The sequence below is a fragment of the Nicotiana tomentosiformis genome, chromosome 7, assembly GCF_000390325.3.
Source record: "Nicotiana tomentosiformis chromosome 7, ASM39032v3, whole genome shotgun sequence".
NCBI lineage: Eukaryota > Viridiplantae > Streptophyta > Magnoliopsida > Solanales > Solanaceae > Nicotiana > Nicotiana tomentosiformis.
In genome coordinates, this window is record NC_090818.1 from 66,866,625 (window position 1) to 66,886,799 (window position 20,175).

The following is a 20,175-nucleotide window of genomic DNA, read 5'->3' on the forward strand; positions in this document are numbered from 1 at the left end:
AATCCACTTCCAGACGCACTCCCAATACCGAAATCACCATACGGAGCTATTCTCAGACTCAAAACTCCAGACGGACATCGATAACATTGAAATGCACTTCAATCCAAATTTATGGGATTCTTCCAAAATGCTAACCTCCACAATAGGTGCCGAAAACGCTCCCGGGGTATCCAAAACACGATCCGAACATACGCCCAAGTCCGAAATCATCATACAAACCTGCTGGAACCTTCAAATCTCGATTCCGAGGCCGTTTACTCTAAAATCCAATCTTAGTCAATTCTTCCAACTTAAAGCTTTCGAAATGAGAATTTTCTTTCCAATTCAACTCTGAACTTCTGAAATTTCAATTCTGACCACGCGTACAAGTTATAATACCTGAAGTGAAGCTGCTCATGGCCTCAAACCGCCGAACGGCGCGCTAGAGCTCAAAACGACCGGTCGGGTCGTTACAATTTGCTTAGTTTATCATCGAACAATAACAAATTCCAAGTACCGAAATCACAATCAAATTTTGAAAAATGACTCGAACAATGACAAAGAGTTACGAGAAAATATAAAATTTGTAGGGAGGGAGAGAGTGTTTTGTGGCGAGGAAAGGCATTCAATAGGTGATACTTTCATTCAACAAGAGAAAATTAAACTACATGCACGTAGTGAGTTAATTGAATCGTAATTTGCACATATTGAGTAAACCTCTTTTGTTATATACACGAAATCATCACATAATAAACAATTTAACTTATGAAAATAAAAGCAAGAACAAAGAGAGAAAATTGATGAAGAGAGAAATAAAAATGTTTCTTACCTTGGAAACACGGAAGATTAAGGTGGGTTGGATATATGTTCATTTCCCCTGAAGCCTTTAGAGACTTCCTTTATGGCTAGACGGGTAATAGTTTTATATGAAATATGTATATTTAGTAATTACTATTCAAATAGGTAAAATCGGATAATTAGTTTAAGTTTAATAGGTAATCCCCGTAAATTCTTATAGATTTAATTGAGCTAAATGAGATCAACATTCTTTTTTTGGTGACATTTTCTTACTTTTTATTTTATAACTTAAAAAATACATTGTTTAATAGTAATATTTATAGTATTTTTTTTTAGAGTTGCGTATTCATTAATATGGGGTTCACTAAATAAAACCCCTACGCCCCGTTGGTACACGCGCTGATGTCAGTGCGCCTTCTGAACCCCCAGTCCTCCGCCCTTCTCCATTTTCACTTCCGCAACTCCCTTTCTTCATCAGCCCCAAGGAGTTGCGTTCCGTCACATTTTAGGTTAAAATCATCTGCTATGTCTTATCGTCCGAACAGCCGAGGCGGCCGTCGTGGCAGCGGCAGCGGCGCAGGCCGCGGTGGCGCAGGCCGCGGTGGCGGTGGTCGTGGAGGAGGAGGACGCGGTGGTGAACAGAGATGGTGGGATCCTGTCTGGCGTGCCGAACGCCTTCGGCAACAAGCCGCTGAGGTACTGTTCCTGTGCCAAGCTTACACACACACATTTTTTCCTTTTTGCCAAAATGAAGGCTTCTTATGTATAATACATAATCTGCTTTTTGGTTCATTGTTTGTGCTTTTGTTAGAAATGTATAAATATAGATGTACGGCTGCAGACGAACAATACCCTTTCTTTTCACTGTTTATATGAAGTCGTGATGTGTATGTTTATGCAATTGTGAATAACATTCGAGTGATTGATGGCGTGTTCAAAGTTAACAGTGTGAATTTTGGTTGTAGATGGAGGTGATGAATGAAAATGAGTGGTGGGGGAAGATGGAGCAGTTTAAGAGAGGAGGCGAGCAGGAAATGGTAATAAGGCGGAATTTTAGTAGGGATGACCAGCAAAAGTTGGCTGATATGGCGTATCAATTAGAGCTTTACTTGTAAGTGGTTTGATCATGAGGAAAAACTGCGGTTATCACTACTAGGATTTTGATTTATTTTTGTTTGTTTTATATTTAGCATGGCATGTGCTGCCATTTCCATCATTATGAACTTACATTTATAATTAAACATAGATTGCAAAGACCAAATGTAATTGAAGATGCGAGTAGTCTTGCTTTTGTAATGCAGGAAAATGACAATTTACACAAAAAGAAAAATTTCTTAAAACATGCTTCTACTGTGTCAAAACACATATTTACCTTTCTCCTCCATGCATGTCCTAAAACTTTGCGAACATTGCATACATTCTCTATTTCTTATTTATATATGTAAATTCGTAAAAAGAAGATTTGAGAAAAGTGCATCATGGAATTTGAGAAAAGGAATTGTTACATTACCTGTATATTAGATATGGTTGTGAGACAGGAAATGAACTTACTTAAATATGACTTTTGTATTTGTGACCTGTTAATCTTCACATAAGTTGCAAACGTACGGAGAATGTAGTAGTTGCACAATTTATTTAAGATGTAAACCATTTAATTTTGTTTATTAATTCATTTAAAATTACATGGAAGAAAGTTATCTCAAAAGGCCTACAATATCTCAGAATCCATGAGAACTTAGTGGAAAATAGGGTATAATGGAAAAAAGAAAAGATCTTGTTAATTTCTATTAAAAATGACAGAAAGCAAAAAGCCTACATAGGTGATATCAATTAGTTGGATTAAGGCTTAGACATATTGGTAGCTTACTTTTGGTCCATTATTCTCTAGGAGTCTTGTAATCTTATTAGAGATTTGTATGCAAGTAGAAAGTGTAGGGATTTTCTAGTGTTAGAGAATCTATGTAATTGAATATTGGGCAAAATGTATAGTGAGGATGCATATGGCAGGTACCAACTAACTGAGGATTGAAGTGTAGTTGTTATTTTAAATTATGTAATGTCTACATATTCTCTACTTTATCTCAAATTAATATGTTTTTTACTTTTTTTATAAGTAACTCAAACTTAGGAGATGAAAAGCAGACATGTTCATTCTCCAAAAAAAAAAAAAAGAAGTTTCATTCTCAATAAAGCAGACATGTTACTTACACTTTCCAATGTATGGTAATTGCGGGAACTTACATGTGTGATATATGACATTTCTTGTGTGTTTGTGTCTAACTTAATGGAAGAAGAAACTAAACCTGGTAAATAAATTGGCTCCATCCGCTCATTTGAAAAATAAGCTGGCTTCCTTTGTGGTTTTAAGAAAAAATGGTTTTCCTTGTGGATTCACCATTAAAAAGCACCATTTTATGTCATAGTGAAGTAAAGCATTTACCTAATTGTTCTTTCCATGCCTTTTGTATTTGCTGGAAGAAAGCCATGCTTATAACAAAGGAAAGGCACTTGTTGCAAGCAAAGTCCCATTGCCAAGCTATCGTGCTGATCTTGACGAGCGTCATGGATCTACTCAGAAAGAGGTATAATACTGGCATCTTGCTGTTAGCTGGTAAGAGTGTTCTTTCACTTATCATTATTGGTGGGTTGCTTGTGTTCTTTGGTATTTGTTAACGTGTAAGTTAACTGTAACCACACTAATAAAAAATATAATTACTTTGTAACTATGTCACAGATAAGGATGTCTACGGAGATTGAGGAAAGAGTCGGAAATCTATTGAGTAGTTCACAAGATACTGTATCTGGTGGGACTTCCTCTTCAACATCTGGTAGTTCTGCCAAATTATCATCCAAAGCTCTAGAAACGGCCAGACCTAAGTTGACTGTAGAGAATGATACTGCCAAGCAGAGACTTAATAATGAACTTAAACAGAAACAGGAAAAGACAAGGGTACACCGTACACCTTTTTCTCTCTGGCTTATCTGTCCTCAATCTTATTTTTATGGTACTTTTTAGTTGCAGAAGTTGACTGTTTTTAGATCATTCTGCTTGTAGGAAAGTGAAAAAGTCAAGGCAATGATCTCATTCAGGGAAGAACTTCCAGCATTTAAAGTAAAATATGAATTTTTGGAAGCTGTTGCAAGTAATCAGGTGCAATATCAGTAATAATTACTTTTGCCGCATGAAAGTATGCTGTTTCAGCTCATTTTATTTCCGAATTGTCTAATTTGCAGATGATTTCACATACAACTCTACTAAACTTTAGATCTTGCCATGTGTATTTAGAAACACTTACGCATTTAAATGTACAATATTCATCTTAAGTGGTTTTAGAGTGTGCATGGACAGTATGCATTGGTCTGTCTGGGTAGTCATCACTTGCTTTCTCCCTATTATATATATATATATACACACACATTTATGTGTGTGTGTGTGTGTGTGTTGAAGTTGATAGCAAATTTGGCTGGACTAGGAGAGCAAAATATGCCACATCGTTATCTGCTTAGCTTTTGAGTCATGGAGATATTAGTTATGGAAGGTGGAAGTAAAGGAATCAGGTATACAAGGACCTACACCTGAATGCATAAGCAAGATTTCTAGCAATTTGCCTGGTAATTCAAATTACAATCTTTTGAGTATGTTTTATCACATGACTGCTATGGCTTTGGGATCATAGTTTGAATTTATAATGACTCGCAACTTCTTGATACTGAATTTTACTTGAAGAGAACTTTATTTAGTAATGGAGTGCAAGGTTGGAGTACTGAAGCAGATTATTAGAGTGCGAGTCTTGAAGCAGAAAAGTACAATAATATCTTATGTCAAAGCAGAATAAAGGGCAACCCGGGTGCACAAAGCATCCCGCATTCACGCAGGATCGGGATTCGGGGGAAGGGCCGCACCCCAATAGGTGTAACGTAGACAGCCTACCCAAAACCAGAATATCAGACTGAAAGTTTTGGAGTATGCAATTATAACAATAGATGAATTAGAAAGGTTCTTGTCAATTGCTTTTGTGTTTTGGCCACTCAGCTGCTGGTATTCATATAACTAAAAGAATAAATTATATCCTATATGTACAGGAGCAACAGTTAGTAATTATAATCTTATTAGCTTCAATGTTACATTAACTCTTGCTATCATTTCTTATGTTATATTAACTCTTCTGATTGTCTCTCCTCTTTACCAAGTGAAGAGAACGCGGATCGGGTGTCCTCTTGGATGTTCCAAACCACCATCTTGGACTTCCGACATTTACTTCAGATAGAAAGTTTGAGACTACTCAGCCCCCCATTTCAATTACAAACTCTTACTTCTCGGTCCAACTTAAACTAATCCCTTATCAATCAAGAAATTCCTATTAATCAGACAAAAAGTAAGTTTTCACTAACGGTTCACTTTCAGGTGTGATTGCAGCCATTCCCCAAAAAGGGAGAGGGTGGATGTAATTCAACTCGAATAAAGTGAGAGAGGTAAGGGGTCACACCCTGTCCCACTTGGTGGATGAAATCTTCTATTGTTTTGGATTTTTTCCACACACCTTTTCCTACACACCTTTTTCCCTCTTTCCGAGGAAAGACTAATCTTCCAAGCGAATAGAGACCTAAATTTCCATTAGATTCATTCCTAAGCTTGCTTTGTGAGCAATACTACTTACTGTTGCGCAACGAAGTTTACATTCGTTCACTAATTATGACGTGCGTACTAGCCGATAGAACGGACACAGAATCATTATGGGCTCGAACTTGTTGCCACTATGGGTCTCTTTGAAAATTCCGAGCTATTTGCGGTGATCTAATCAGATTTCGTGCTAAGAGGAACCACCTCCACACATTAACTAATTCCATGAAAGAATATTCTAATTTTATCGAGTATCCTTAGCTTGTCGACCCACCTTTTGTCTAGTGTCAAATTAACTTGATCTAGATAGAATACTTACCTTCCTAAAAAAAATTGGTCTAGAGGGGCAATAGTACTGCTGCTTAAAGATTAAAACCGTTTTCATTTTCTACACGCTGGGATTGCACTTTCTCCAACATTAAACAATCCCTTCTCCCTAAAGATCGCTCTGATCACTCTCCTTACTTTTAGTTTAGAAACATATGGCTTGAGAAAAAGGGTTTTGAAGGTACAACCAAGAATTGGTGGGCCTCCTTTTTATATACATGGCAAACCAGATTTCATTCTAAAAGGGTTAGTCGGTGCCCAAAGCATTCCCATTCACGCAGGATCCAGGAAGGGCTGCACTTCCGGGGGGTATGATGTAAAAAACCTGAAGATGTTAAAAGCTAAGTTGTAAGAATGGAACTAGATCTCCTTTGTTAATCTGGAATGCGACAAGTCCGATATCCTCAATAATATTCAAGCTCTTGATATTATCACAGAAGAAAGAAGCTTCAATGATGACAAGTTGTTGTTGAGAACTAGTAAGAATTTCCAGAATGGAGGAAATTTTGTGGAGACAAAGTCTAGATATTTTTGGCTCAAATAAGAGTATAAAATTACTAAGCTCTTTCATAATATGACGGATGAACACATACGATATTAATCAAATTTGTAGCCAAGAGATTAATGGGGTCATGGAGGAGTTATGAGAAAACAACCTGCAATGAGATTTTTGGTTTCTACAAAGCTCGGTACACTAAATTCGAAGAAAGAAGCCATACTTGGTCACATGAAAACCTCTCAACAATCACGTATGAAGAGAAAAATTGGCTACATAGACCCTTTGAGGAGGGTTGTTTTTGGGGCAATCAAGAATTCATAACAGTGACGAGGCACTCGGCTCGAATGGATTCACCATTGTTTTTACCAAAAAAGTTGGATTATTATCAAGTTGACGCCGGAACATTGAGGTGTACCAATATTGGCGAGGTTAGGAACACCACTATGACACGATAGCCGGAAAAGAGGCCACCTTGGTTGGCTATTTCCGGGGATAATTCACGTACTTCTTAAAAAGAAACACTCTTGAAAGAAACACGTTAAAGCATAAAGCTTTATATCAACTATACTAAAATTAAAATGGTTTACTACTTAAGGTTTGAGGGCTCGTTTGGTACATGAGATAAGGATAATAATCCCGGGATAAAGTTTTGGATTAACTTTATCCTATGTTTGGTTTGGGATATTAGTTAATTTGGGGATAACTTTTACACACCGATGTTTTGATTTCCAGTCTTTTTTTTCCTAACTTGAGGTGTTTGGCCAAGCTTTTTTGGGGAAAAAAGTGCTTTTGGGAAGAAGCAAAAGCAGTTTCTGAGAAGCAGAAAAAGTAGCTTCTTCCCAAAAGCAGAAGCAGAAAAAGTAGCTTCTTCCCAAAAGCAGAAGCAGAAGCAGTTTTGACTTTTCTTCTTACCAAAAATACCCTTAACAAAATATAGTATATACCAAAATAACCATTAAACCTAATACTTAGGATATTAATGTATAAATATTTCTTATTATTTTTAGGATAGTTTTCTAATATATAATGACTTTAGGGGTGAATGCTTTTATATTTGTTGAATGATTTTTAATACATTTTAACTTATATTAAAAGAATTAAGTACTTTTAAATTTTATTTTCATATTTTACTAAAATAAAATGAAATTTTTTAATTATTGCCTGTAATAACAATTTTTTAAGATTATTTATTTACTTATAATATTAACTATTAAGTAAATTTATTCATGTCCTTATTCGTAATTTGATACTTAAAAGCACTTTCTGAAAAGTTTGGCCAAATACAAATTATTGCACAAAGTGCTTTTCAGAGTGATTAGCCAAACACAAATTGAAAAAAGCACTTCTCAAAATAAGCTGATTTCTCCAGCTTGGCCAAACAGGCTATACCTCTTCTGGCATAATTGTTTTATGTTCATCCTTTCATTATGCTTCATACTTTCCATTTTGTTTTTCTCGGAGTCACTTTGAAATTTTGTGGAAAACTTGTCCCATGTTTGAAAAGCATTCATTGTTAGGAATCTCTGCTTGCAGGTCAATTGGCATGTTTGCAATAATCTTTCCTATTGCTGGATTCTAATTCAATTTCCTGGTCTTTCTGGTGCTTCCATGCTTTTGAAACGCATTACTAGCCTATTAGCGCTTTTCCAGGGAGAGTATACTCACTATGTGGTCAATACAGGTTTTGGTAGTTTCTGGAGAAACTGGTTGTGGCAAGACCACTCAGCTCCCTCAATTCATTCTAGAAGAGGAGATATCATCCCTCCGTGGTGCTGACTGTAACATTATATGCACTCAGCCTCGCCGTATATCTGCCATATCAGTTGCAGCTAGAATATGCTCTGAAAGAGGAGAGAATCTTGCTGATACTGTTGGTTACCAGATCCGACTGGAGTCAAAGCGCTCTGCTCAAACGCGGTTGCTATTTTGCACAACAGGAGTGTTATTGCGGCAGCTGGTATTACGCTCTGCAACTCTTTTCTGCCAAGACTTTTGTAATTCTTGTTTAATTGAAATAGTACAGGGCAGCGCAGATTGCTACTTGCAATGCTTCATATACATATTATTTTTTTGTCTCTTCACATTTTTATGACTAAGCTGCTGTGTATTCAGAGAGTCAATTAACACGGCTTCTATGTGCTCCGATATAAGCTCAACAATAGAAGATGAAGGAAACTTAATGTATTGTCTTAATATTTCTGGACAGAGAGGAACCTTAGATGCTTTGATGGTATCTCAACTCCAAATCACTCCTTAAAGGCTAGATGTCTATGAGTCTGTTTAGCTGGTGTAAACTCTCTTCTGTAAATAGCACAGATCATCTTTTTGGATTTTGTATGCTCCCTAGTCCTGGTCTAATTCTCATGTATTGGAGCTAACAGAATCACATTTGTAACTTTTGTTATTTTGCATCTTCTTGATGCCTTCAATGAATCTACTTCATAAAAAAAAAACTTAATATATTGTTTGCTTAAGATGGGTGTGATACTATTTATATAATTATCTAGTAGTTATCTTGGATTAGTACGAAACTACGAATGAAAGTTTTTACATCTATTTGAACGAAAGATGATTTTTTCGTTCCTTTCCTTTTCAATGTAGGTTCAGGACCCTGATTTGACTGGTGTTAGCCATCTGCTTGTTGATGAAATCCATGAAAGAGGCATGAATGAAGACTTTCTCTTAATAATTTTACGTGACCTCCTTCCTCGACGGCCTGATTTGCGTCTCATTCTGATGAGTGCTACTATTAACGCTGAGTTGTTCTCCAAATACTTCAGAAATGCACCCAAAATTCATATATCGGTATTGCGGTTTAAGCTTGTGTATCTCCATGTTATAAGACAAGTTCAAATATGATGTTCTGCATCTAATTTTCTTAGGTTTATTTTTCCAGGGCTTGACATATCCAGTGGCAGAGCTGTTTCTTGAAGACGTGTTAGAGAAGACTCGTTACCTTATAAAATCCGAAGCAGACAGTTTCCAGGGAAGCTCAAGGAGAAGGCAGAGGCAACAAGATTCTAAAAGAGATCCTCTGACTGATCTTTTCGAGGCATGGTTTCTGCCTTGAATTATTGCCTGTTGATGATTTTCAAGTAAAATGTTTTCGTTTCTCTTGAAAATGAACTTGATGAATTAGACTTGACTTTTTGACTCAGAAGTACTATTACCAGTTTATTGTTACCTGTGTTTCTTTACATTTTGAGTTAAAATTGATTTAATTCAGCTTGTTCTTGCTGTTATAATTAATGCTTGAGAAATCCTTTTCTTTGCAGTTGCATAATATTTGTAAATTGTGACATGCAAGCATTTAGTATATATAGGTCGATCTGCTTATCAAACCTTCATTGCTCTAAAACATGCTTATCTGGCCAGATTTGCTGAATACCTTTGTCCTGTCTAGGGGAGACTTAAGAGTGAATGAGAGAGAAATGAACTGTTGCATACTTGCTATATTATTTCATACATGGTCATCTTATTCATCAACCGAGGAGCAAATATAAGAATTTGCCATGTAATTTCACTTTTAAAAGCAGGTGCTATTGCTTGCTTTTCAGAAGGTTAAAATTTTGACAAGGATAAGTAAATGAACTGAAGAGATATTTATTGTCTTGATGAAATGGTGAATGACTAACACAGATTATGTTTCCTTGTATGCTTTACCTCCTTAATGGTAGGAAACATTTTATTTTGATGCAAGATATGAATTCGAGTCAATCATTAGAGCTTCCTGTCCTATGTGTTAGTTTACAGATATGTATAGTGTAGTCTTGTCCCACATTGGAAGAGGAGTAATATCTCCTTGCAGTGTATAGCTATAAATAGGGACCTCTTGTATTGTATTTATCATCCAATATCAATAACATATTTTCTCCCGTGCCTTCTCACATGGTATCGGAGCATTAGTGAGAAAAGATCGTTGTGCGTCATTCAAGCGTTAACCGGGAAGAAAGAACTTAGTCATCGTGCAATTTTTTCCGGTGACCTAAGGCTTGTCTAAGTGAAAGTCACTTTCTGTCGGTGTTGTGCTAAAACCAACACCACCACGATGTAGATTACCCTCCGACGACCAACCCTTGAAAATTTATCCGGCAGAAAAGCCGCTACGCTCCTCCACGCGCCGGCAACAACTTTTCCGGCGAGGGTTCTGGCCACTTTTCGGCCATTTTTTCGCGAAGCTTCTTCAGGACAATCTGCTCTCCTCAAAATTCCGAGCTTACCCATCTAATTCAAATCAATTCCGACCACTTTTATATTTTCCGGCGTGAACAGTGACCTTCCGGCCATTTTTTGAAAACATTTCTTCAGGACAGCTTGCTCGCAAGGGAATTCCGAGTCTATCCATTCCGGGTACGACAAATTCCGACAACTTTGGAATTTTCCGGCGAGCTACAGTGTTTCCGGCGCAGAACAGTCTGTTTCCTGCTGTAAATAGTGTTTTTCAAGCTCAGTGTTTTTGAAAGCGAGAAGCGCGCAAAAAAGCGACAGGGGCTTGCCTCGCTTCAAAAGCGAAGCGCACGCTTCATTGAAGTGAAGCGCAATTCTTAAAAAACATAATGTAAACCTTGCAAAGACACAATATAAATAATCAAAATGTTCAATTTATATATAAGAAAAAAACATAATCAAATAAACTGAAAATATATATATATATATATATATGTATATATATATATATATGTGTATATATATATATGTATATATAATAATTAACTTTATAAACTGAAATACGCATAAAAATTAATAAATAAAGGTTAAAATACTAGTCAAATAAACTGAATATATATATATATATATATATATATATATATATATATAAAATTAACTTTGTAAACTTAAAATAATCAAATTTATAAATTGAAATACACATACAAATTAATAAATAAAGGATAAAATACTAAATAAGAAGAATAAAAGGAAAAAAAAAATCGCGCCTGCCCTAGCTGTGAGCAGACGCCTGGACGGGAACAAGAATAAGAAAGAAGAAAAATTATCTGGAGGATTGGAGAGGTCTTTGGCGACTTGAACCCTAGCAGCACTTAGCAGCAATTGATTTTGGGAAGAAGAGAGAAATGGTCTTCACTTTGGTCTTAGGGGTCTGTTTTGTATAATAAAAAAACAGACCCAAACTTTTTTTTTAAAAACTGACCCTCTGAACAGAAGCGAGCGATTCTGCGCTTCTCGCTTCAGGTCGCTTCGCGCTTTTTCGATTGAAGCGAGCGCTTCGTGTGGTCGAGTCGCCTCAGGCATGGAAAAGCGAGCAGCCATCGCTTTGCGTCGCTTCTCGCTTAAAGCGATCGCTTCGTCGCTTTTTAAAACACTGTTCAGGCTATTTCTTTAGTTTTCTCACAGGAGTTACTTATTTTCACTATTTCAAGTTAACCTTACTACTACAAATTGTAGCGACATGGGAACCGATGCTTTGAATAGTCGGATGGTTTCTTTAGCAGATTATATTGAGTTCCTTCAGTACAAAGCATGTAAGCAGACATCTTCTGAGATAGCTTCTGTTGTTCAAACAGGTAATAGCGTGACTTGTTTCTCCCAATCTTCATCCTCTGAGTCTTGGGTCATCGATTCAGGTGCATCAGATCATATTTCTAGTAACAAATCTCTTTTCACTACTATTTCGTATTCTCAATCTCTTCCAAAAGTCACAATGGCCAATGGGTTTCAAACCATGGCAACTGCAATAGGTCAAGCAAGCCCACTTCCTTCCTTACCTTTAGATTCAGTCCTTTATGTTCCCAATAGTCCTTTTAATCTCATAGCTGTTAGTTGCTTAGCCAAATCACTTAAATGCGTTGTTTTATTTCTTGATGACCAAGTTTTTATACATGAACGCAGTACGGGGCGGATCATTGGTACCGGGCGTGAATCAAACGAACTTTATTACCTTATCCTTGCTAAATCACATGGACTCACATCTTGTCTTCCTTCTACAACTTGTCCTGTTACTAATTCACCAGATTTATTACATAAACGGTTGGGACATCCCAGTTTGTCAAAACTTCAGAAAATGGTATCTGGTTTATCTCACTTGTCAGCTCTAGAGTGTGAGTCATGTCAGCTCGGTAAGCATACTCGCTCCCATTTCCCTCGGCGTCTTGATAATCGAGCAGAGTCACCTTTTACTTTAGTCCATTCAGATGTTTGGGTCCTAGTCGGGTCAGTTCCACCTTGGGATTCCGCTACTTTGTCAGTTTCATTGATGATTATTCTAGGTGCACTTGAATATTTTTGATAAAAAATCGATCTGAGCTGTTTTCTTTTTCCAGACCTTCCACGCTGAAATTCAAAATCAATTTGGGGTTTCTATTCGCACATTTCGTAGTGATAATGCCCGAGAGTATTTGTCTTTCCCATTTCAGCAGTTTATGAAATCTCATGGGATTATTCATCAAACATCTTGTCCGTACACATCTCAACAAAATGGGGTAGCTGAAAGAAAGAATAGACATCTTATTGAAACTGCTCGTACCCTACTCATACAATCTCATGCTCCGTTGCGTTTTTGGGGGGATGCAGTTCTTACATCTTGCTATCTAATTAATCGTATGCCATCTTCAGCTATCCAGAACCAAGTTCCATTCTCTGTCATGTTTCCCCACTTACCTTTGTTCTCTCTTCCACCTCATATCTTTGGAAGCACTTGTTTTGTCCATAACCTTACTCCAGGAACAGATAAGTTAGCTCCTCGTGCTCTTAAGTGCGTATTTCTGGGTTTCTCGAGAACACAAAAGGGGTATCGATGCTACTCTCCTGACCTCCAGCGGTACCTTATGTCCGCTGATGTTACCTTCTTTGAAACCCAATCATACTTCACAGGTTCAGGTCATCACTTAGATATTTCTGAGGTACTACCAGTTTCATCTTTTGGAGATTCAGTCACTCCAGCTCCACTACCTATAGCTCCAGTTCCACCACCTATAGCTCCAGTTGTAGCTCCACCACCTATAGCTCCAGTTCCTCCACATAATCCAGTTCAACCTTCTACAGCTCCACCACTCTTGACTTATCATCGTCGTTCACATCCAGCATCAGGCCCAGGTGATTCACGCCCCGCATCAGATTCTGCACCTACTGCGGACTTGTCTCCTCTTAGTCAACCAATTGTACTCCGCAAAGGTGTACGATCCACACTTAATCCTAATCCCCACTATGTCGGTTTAAGTTATCATCGTCTGTCGTCACCTCATTATGCTTTTATATCTTCTTTGTCCACTGTTTCTATCCCTAAGTCTACAGGTGAGGCACTATCTCATCCAGGATGGCGACATGCTATGATTGACGAGATATCTGCTTTACATGCGAGTGACACTTGGGAGCTTGTTCCTCTTCCTGCAGATAAGTCTACTTTTGGTTGTCGTTGGGTTTATGCAGTCAAAGTCGGCCCGGATGGCCAGGTTGATCGGCTTAAGGCTCGTCTTGTTGCAAAAGAATATACTCAGATTTTTGGGCTTGATTATAGTGATACTTTCTCTCCCGTGGCTAAAGTAGCATCTGTTCGTCTCTTTTTGTCCATGGCTGCTGTACGTCATTGGCCTCCTTATCAGTTAGACATTAAGAATGCTTTTCTCCACGGTGATCTTGAGGAAGAAGTTTATATGGAGCAACCACCTGGTTTTGTTGCTCAGGGGAGTTTAATGGTTGTGTGTGCAGATTGCGCAGGTCACTATATGGTTTGAAACAGTCCCTCGAGCTTGGTTTGGTAAGTTCAGCACAATTATTCAGGAGTTCGGCATGACTCGTAGTGAGGCTGATCACTTTATGTTTTATCGGCATTCTGCTCCTAATTTGTGTATTTATCTAGTGGTTTATGTTGATGATATTGTTATTACTGGCAATGATCAGGATGGTATTACTAATCTGAAGCAGCATCTCTTTCAGCACTTCCAGACTAAAGATCTGGGCAGATTGAAGTATTTTCTAGGTATTGAGGTCGCTCAGGTATTGTTATTTCACAGCGGAAGTATGCCTTAGACATTCTCGAGGAGACTGGAATGATGGGTTGCAGACCTATTGACTCTTCTATGGATCCGAATGCTAAGCTTCTGCCTGGACAGGGGGAGCCTCTTAGAGACCCTACGAGATATAGGAGGTTGGCTGGCAAATTGAATTACCTCACAGTGACTAGACCTGGCATTTTTTTTTCGGTGAGTGTTGTAAGTCAGTTTATGGATTCTCCCTGTGATAGTCACTGGGATGCAGTTGTTCGCATTCTTCGGTATATAAAGTCAGCTCTAGGCAAAGGATTACTATTCGAGGATCGAGGCCATGCGCATATTGTTGGGTACACATATGCTGATTGGGCATGATCACCTTTTGATAGACGTTCTACGTCTGGATATTGTGTTCTAGTAGGAGGTAATTTGGTCTCGTGGAAGAGCAAGAAACAGAATGTAGTTGCTCGATCTAGCGCCGAAGCCGAATATCGGGCCATGGCTATGGCAACGTGTGAGTTACTTTGGTTCAAGCAGATGCTCAAGGAGTTAAGTTCGGAGAAATCAGCAAGATGGAACTGGTGTGTGATAACCAAGCTGCTCTTCATATTGCGTCAAATCCGGTGTTCCATGAGAGGACTAAACACATTGAGACCGACTGTCACTTTGTAAGAGAAAAAATACTTTCAGGAGATATTGTTACAAAGTTTGTAAAGTCGAATGATCAACTAGCAGATGTTTTCACTGTGTCTCTTACTGGTTCTCGTATTAGTTACATGTGTAACAAGCTCGGTACATATGATGTGTATGCACCGGCTTGAGGGGTAGTTTTAGTTTACAAATATGTATAGTATAGTCTTGTCCCACATTGGAAGATGAGTAATATCTCCTTGTAGTGTATAGCTATAAATAGGAATCTCTTGTATTGTATTTATCATCCAATATCAATAACATATTTTCTCCCGTGCCTTCTCACACTATGGATGCCTTGAATGGCCTCGTGACTTGAGTAAAATGCTGGTGTCTCTTAGCCAGTTAGAAGCTGCTTTTATTGAACTTAATTTCTATAAAGATTGCCCTCCTAATAGAAAAATGCTGTTTGGGGGATGTGAGGCTGTGTGTCAGGTGGTTCTCCCTTTTAAATTAGAAGGTTCAGGTTTTGTGGGGGGGGGGGGGAATCTATTTTTTTGTACTGACTAGCCAATTCTAAGAACAAATTAATTAGGTTTGAGCCATTAATTTGATTCTGTACTGTGAAAATTGTGTTGTGTCAGAACTTGTATGTTCTTCATCCTTTAGTTATCTGATCGTTTCAAGCGAAATGTGTGACTAGTTAGTGAGTTATTTATTGTAACTGCATTTGAAAACGACAATTACTCCTTTACATGATATGTTTATTCTTTTACCAAGGAGGCGCTTATTGAAGATGTCTGTTTTGTAGGATGTGGACATTGGTTCCCATTTTAAAGGCTACAACACGACTACAAGACAATCTCTTGAAGCATGGTCTGGTTCGCTGCTTGATTTGGGTCTTGTACGTACTTTACATGTTCACAGATGAAAGGAGTTTTGTTCAGGCAGATCATTTTGATTTATAGCTCCTTATTGACCGTGGGGTCTTATCGAAGACACATTTATTGCATTGGTTGCACAGGTTTTCGTGTTTCCTAACTTTGAATTTTTTTATTCCTTTCATCTTTGAGTAGGTGGAAGCAACGATTGAGTATATTTGTCGTCGTGAAGGTGAAGGTGCAATTCTTGTATTCCTGACTGGTTGGGATGACATTTCTAAGCTGCTTGATAAAATTAAGGCTAACAACTTCCTTGGAGACACCAGGAAGTTTTTGATCCTCCCTCTTCATGGTTCAATGCCAACAATAAATCAACGAGAAATATTTGATCGCCCATCTGCTAGCATGAGGTGCGTTCTTTGTTGAGCAAAGGTGGATGTCCAAGAATTCGCATACTTTAATCTTTTAGCTAAAACTACCTTTTAGCAATAGTACCATTACTCAAGCATTCGATATTTCAGGTGTAGCATTACTTTTTCTTTTATTTCTTGTAATCTGATGGTGGACTTCCAAAGGGTCGGCTATATGAATCCTCACTGACCACGTTCCCTAATTAAATTCATCTCAAGCTAATATTAATTAAATGAATTTAAATGAAGAATACTAGAAATTCTCTATATATTCTATTGGCATAAGAATCTCTAATAGAGCTAAAAGACTCCTATAAAACATAGGAACTAAAGTATACGTATTAACATCACTAAAATATAATTTTTTTTTAAAAAAAACATCACTAAAATTTGTTCCCAACTAATTGGTATATCCTATTATAAATCTTTTTCTTCCATTGTGCCAAATCTTTCGTTAAGTCTTTATTGATTCCAAGAGATTATAGGCATTTCGAGACAACTATCATGCGGTTTCATATCTACATTTCTTTTTAACACCTTCGCTTATCATGGTTTTGCACCTATTGCCCGGTTCATCTGGAGGTCAACATAGGACATGACCAAGCCATCTCAATCGACCTCTCATTTTATCTTCAATTGTGCTACATGTACCTTCTGACGATTGTGGTCATTTTTAATCTTTTTCTAACCTATATGACCGCACATCTATCTTAGCATCTATATCTCTATCTCTGGGAATTTCATCTTGTGGATATGTTGACTTTAGCAGCTCAACATTCATTCTCATATAACATTGCTGGTCATATAAGTTTATAAATTGTTTTATAGAACTTATCTTTCACTTTGTAGGCATCCTCCTATCACACCCTGGTAGCGCTTCTCCATTTCAATCATCCCCATTTGATTCTCTGTGTAATATCTTCAGCTAGTATTCCATTCTCCCGGAATACGAGCATATATTCACTCTTACTTCTACTTATCGAAAACCCTCACACTCTAGAGTGCTCCTCCATAGTTTAAGCTTTTGGTTCACACCCTTGCAGTCAATGAGCACAATGTCATCAACAAATACCATACACCGTGGGACCTCAAGTAATTCCACCATGCCGGTCCCAAGTTCGGATAAAGGCGGGTTGCGGTAGGCTGGCGGCCAATGTAAATTAGCCAATTTATGATGAATCAGTCAGAGTATTTTTTTTTGCAAATGAACATCTTTGGTCTGATCATGCAGGAAAATTGTGCTTGCAACCAACATAGCTGAGAGCAGTATAACTATAGATGATGTCGTGTACGTCATAGACTGTGGAAAGGCGAAAGAGACTAGTTATGATGCTCTTAACAAGCTAGCTTGTTTATTACCATCATGGATTTCAAAGGCCTCGGCACATCAGGTAATTAAAAGTGCAGAATGAATTTAGATTGATATATTTGGAGCACATTGCCATCCCAATTCTTTCAATTTCATTTGGCTTAATTTTCTGCCTTACTGGAGAATTTTTATTTTCTGCAGAGACGTGGTCGTGCAGGCCGTGTGCAACCTGGAGTTTGTTATAGGTTGTATCCGAAACTAATACATGATGCAATGCCTCAATATCAACTACCTGAGATTCTTCGAACACCATTACAGGAGCTTTGTCTCCAAATTAAGAGCTTGCAGTTTGGCGCTATTGAATCCTTTCTGGCCAAGGCACTTCAACCTCCAGATCCTCTCTCTGTCCACAATGCCATTGAACTTCTCAAAACTATTGGAGCGCTGGATGATACAGAAGAGCTTACTCCTCTTGGTTTGTATACTGCTGTATACTGCATCTATCTTTCTCTGTATTTTCCAGATGGGAGCGTTTACTTTGAATGTTGCTTTACAGGTCGCCATCTTTGCACTCTACCTCTGGACCCAAATATTGGAAAGATGCTTCTGATGGGGTCCATCTTCCAATGTCTAAACCCTGCACTGACTATTGCTGCTGCTCTTGCACACCGTGATCCTTTTGTCCTTCCAATAAACAGGAAAGAGGAAGCAGATGCTGCCAAAAGATCATTTGCTGGTGATTCTTGCAGGTTAAACCCGAAAAAATGGTTTATATGACTCTGGCTTCCAAGAATGGCATCATTTTGTGAAATGAAATATTTCTTTATTCATGTGAAACACTATTCTCTTTGATGCAGTGACCATATTGCACTTCTTAAAGCATTTGAAGGATGGAAAGATGCTAAACATTATAGAAAAGAAAGAGCATTCTGTTGGGAAAACTTTTTGTCTCCTGTAACGTTGCAGATGTTGGAAGACATGAGAAATCAGTTTGTAGACCTACTGTCAGATATCGGTTTTGTGGATAAATCACGAGGAGCTAAGGTGATGTCTCCAAATTTCTTCTTGAAGATCTCTCTGCTCTAATGCTGTTTCAGTCTGGTTTAACCATGTCTTGTCATAAATGTTTATTATTCGTAGGGGGTACTATTCATATGGGTGGCCCTTGGGAGGGAGAGTGGGAACACAAATACAGAAAGCATATATATCATGATGTGGAAGAAGCAAATAAGATTTAGCTCCTGATTTAAGTCCATATAGCAGTACTGCACCCATTCATTAGCAAGATTGAAAGATAGTGATCTGATTTTGCAGGCATACAATGAGTATAGCAATGATTTAGAGATGGTATGCGCTATCCTTTGTGCGGGTCTCTACCCAAATGTTGTGCAGTGTAAAAGAAGAGGAAAGCGTACTGCATTTTACACGAAAGAAGTTGGAAAAGTTGATATTCACCCTGCGTCTGTTAATGCTGGTGTTCATCTTTTCCCTCTTCCATACTTGGTTTACAGTGAGAAAGTCAAGACTACAAGCATTTATATCAGAGATTCAACAAATATGTCAGATTATGCTCTCCTTATGTTTGGGGGTAATCTCAGTCCAAGCAAAAGTGGAGAGGGCATTGAAATGCTAGGAGGCTATCTTCACTTTTCTGCATCAAAAAGTGTGTTGGATTTGATAAAGGTGTGACACCTGGTTGGTGCAACATTTTCATCTTTGCGGTGTACATTTTTTATTATTTCAAAAATAAACTTATTTCCTCGTGCAATCAAATTTTGCAGAAACTGCGAGGGGAACTGGATAAAATCTTAAAAAGGAAAATCGAAGAGCCCGGCTTTGACATTTCGGTCGAGGGAAAGGGTGTAGTTGGTGCTGTGGTTGAGTTACTTCATAGTCAAGACATACGATACTAATAGGGACATTACCCGTTTATTTATCGTATAACTAGTAGTGACCAACCATATATAGATGATTATGGCTTTGATTGCAAAAAGATACTCTGACAAAAGGTTTGAGGCCCATTTTGTTGTAGAAGTGTTAGCATAGAAAGATAGAAAATTTATTTCAATGAGTTCACACTTTAATTCGCCATAAGTCCAAGTTCTAGCTGTGAAATATCACCCCTATAGCTCTCACAGTAGCAAAAATGATGTAGCTGTTACATTCGAAGGAAGGGTGCAATTGTGTATTTCTTGTGCAACAATAGCGGTAATGTATTAAGAGTTATTTCTTGGTAGATGAGTCGAAGAGTAGATGACTTTTTGCTGAGACAATATACTCACATTCTCCCGCATAGTTATTTTGTCACTTTAATATCGAAAGCCTGGTTTCAGAATTCTATTGCTAGGTATATCGTGGCTTTCTGGTTACCGTTTTGCACTCTACTCGTTTGGCTTCTTTCACTCCTTAATACATGGAATACTATATTAAAGGTGCCTTTCTAACCTTCATATTTTCATGGCATCTTTTACTTCTGCAGGTCTAATTCGACAACAGAAGTTTGTGCACTGTAGAAAGTAAGAGTATCTATAAAATAATTCGTGTGGTTGGAGCAATTGATCAAAACAGGCCATCATTCTCTCTTTGATCTGACTATCTCTTACCAAAACTTGTTAGGGAAGTTCTTTAGTACACTTTAACCTCAAGCAAGTATTTACCCATCTTGTCTCTTAGTCATGTTTGTTTGTACATTTCTTTCTTCCCTTTCTGCGTAACTATCAGTATAGGGCATCTGAGGCTTAATTACCTTGGATTTTACTATTAGCTTTCTCGTCTCCC

General features: G+C 37.9%; 1 protein-coding gene across 5 annotated transcripts; it reads left to right on the forward strand.

Annotated features, from left to right (window-relative positions):
- The first annotated feature begins 1,144 nt into the window (after positions 1-1,144).
- Positions 1,145-19,710, forward strand: LOC104095283 (DExH-box ATP-dependent RNA helicase DExH1). 5 transcript variants are annotated; one of them, XM_070181638.1, is made up of 16 exons: positions 1,147-1,473; positions 1,743-1,888; positions 3,260-3,359; positions 3,512-3,727; positions 3,833-3,928; positions 7,906-8,181; positions 8,826-9,029; positions 9,121-9,276; positions 15,609-15,701; positions 15,874-16,088; positions 17,320-17,479; positions 17,599-17,872; positions 17,954-18,146; positions 18,255-18,441; positions 18,712-19,080; positions 19,179-19,710. In XM_070181638.1, exons 1-16 carry the CDS (start codon positions 1,180-1,182, stop codon positions 19,308-19,310), a joined length of 3,111 nt encoding a protein of 1,036 aa, XP_070037739.1. In that variant the 5' UTR covers positions 1,147-1,179; the 3' UTR covers positions 19,311-19,710. The 5 variants fall into 5 exon arrangements, with proteins under 5 accessions (XP_070037740.1, XP_070037739.1, XP_070037743.1 ...); XM_070181639.1 differs by lacking the exons at positions 18,712-19,080; positions 19,179-19,710 and adding an exon at positions 18,538-18,701 and having other exon boundaries at positions 1,145-1,473; XM_070181642.1 differs by lacking the exon at positions 1,147-1,473 and having other exon boundaries at positions 1,746-1,888; positions 3,256-3,418.
- Positions 19,711-20,175: the final 465 nt, after the last annotated feature.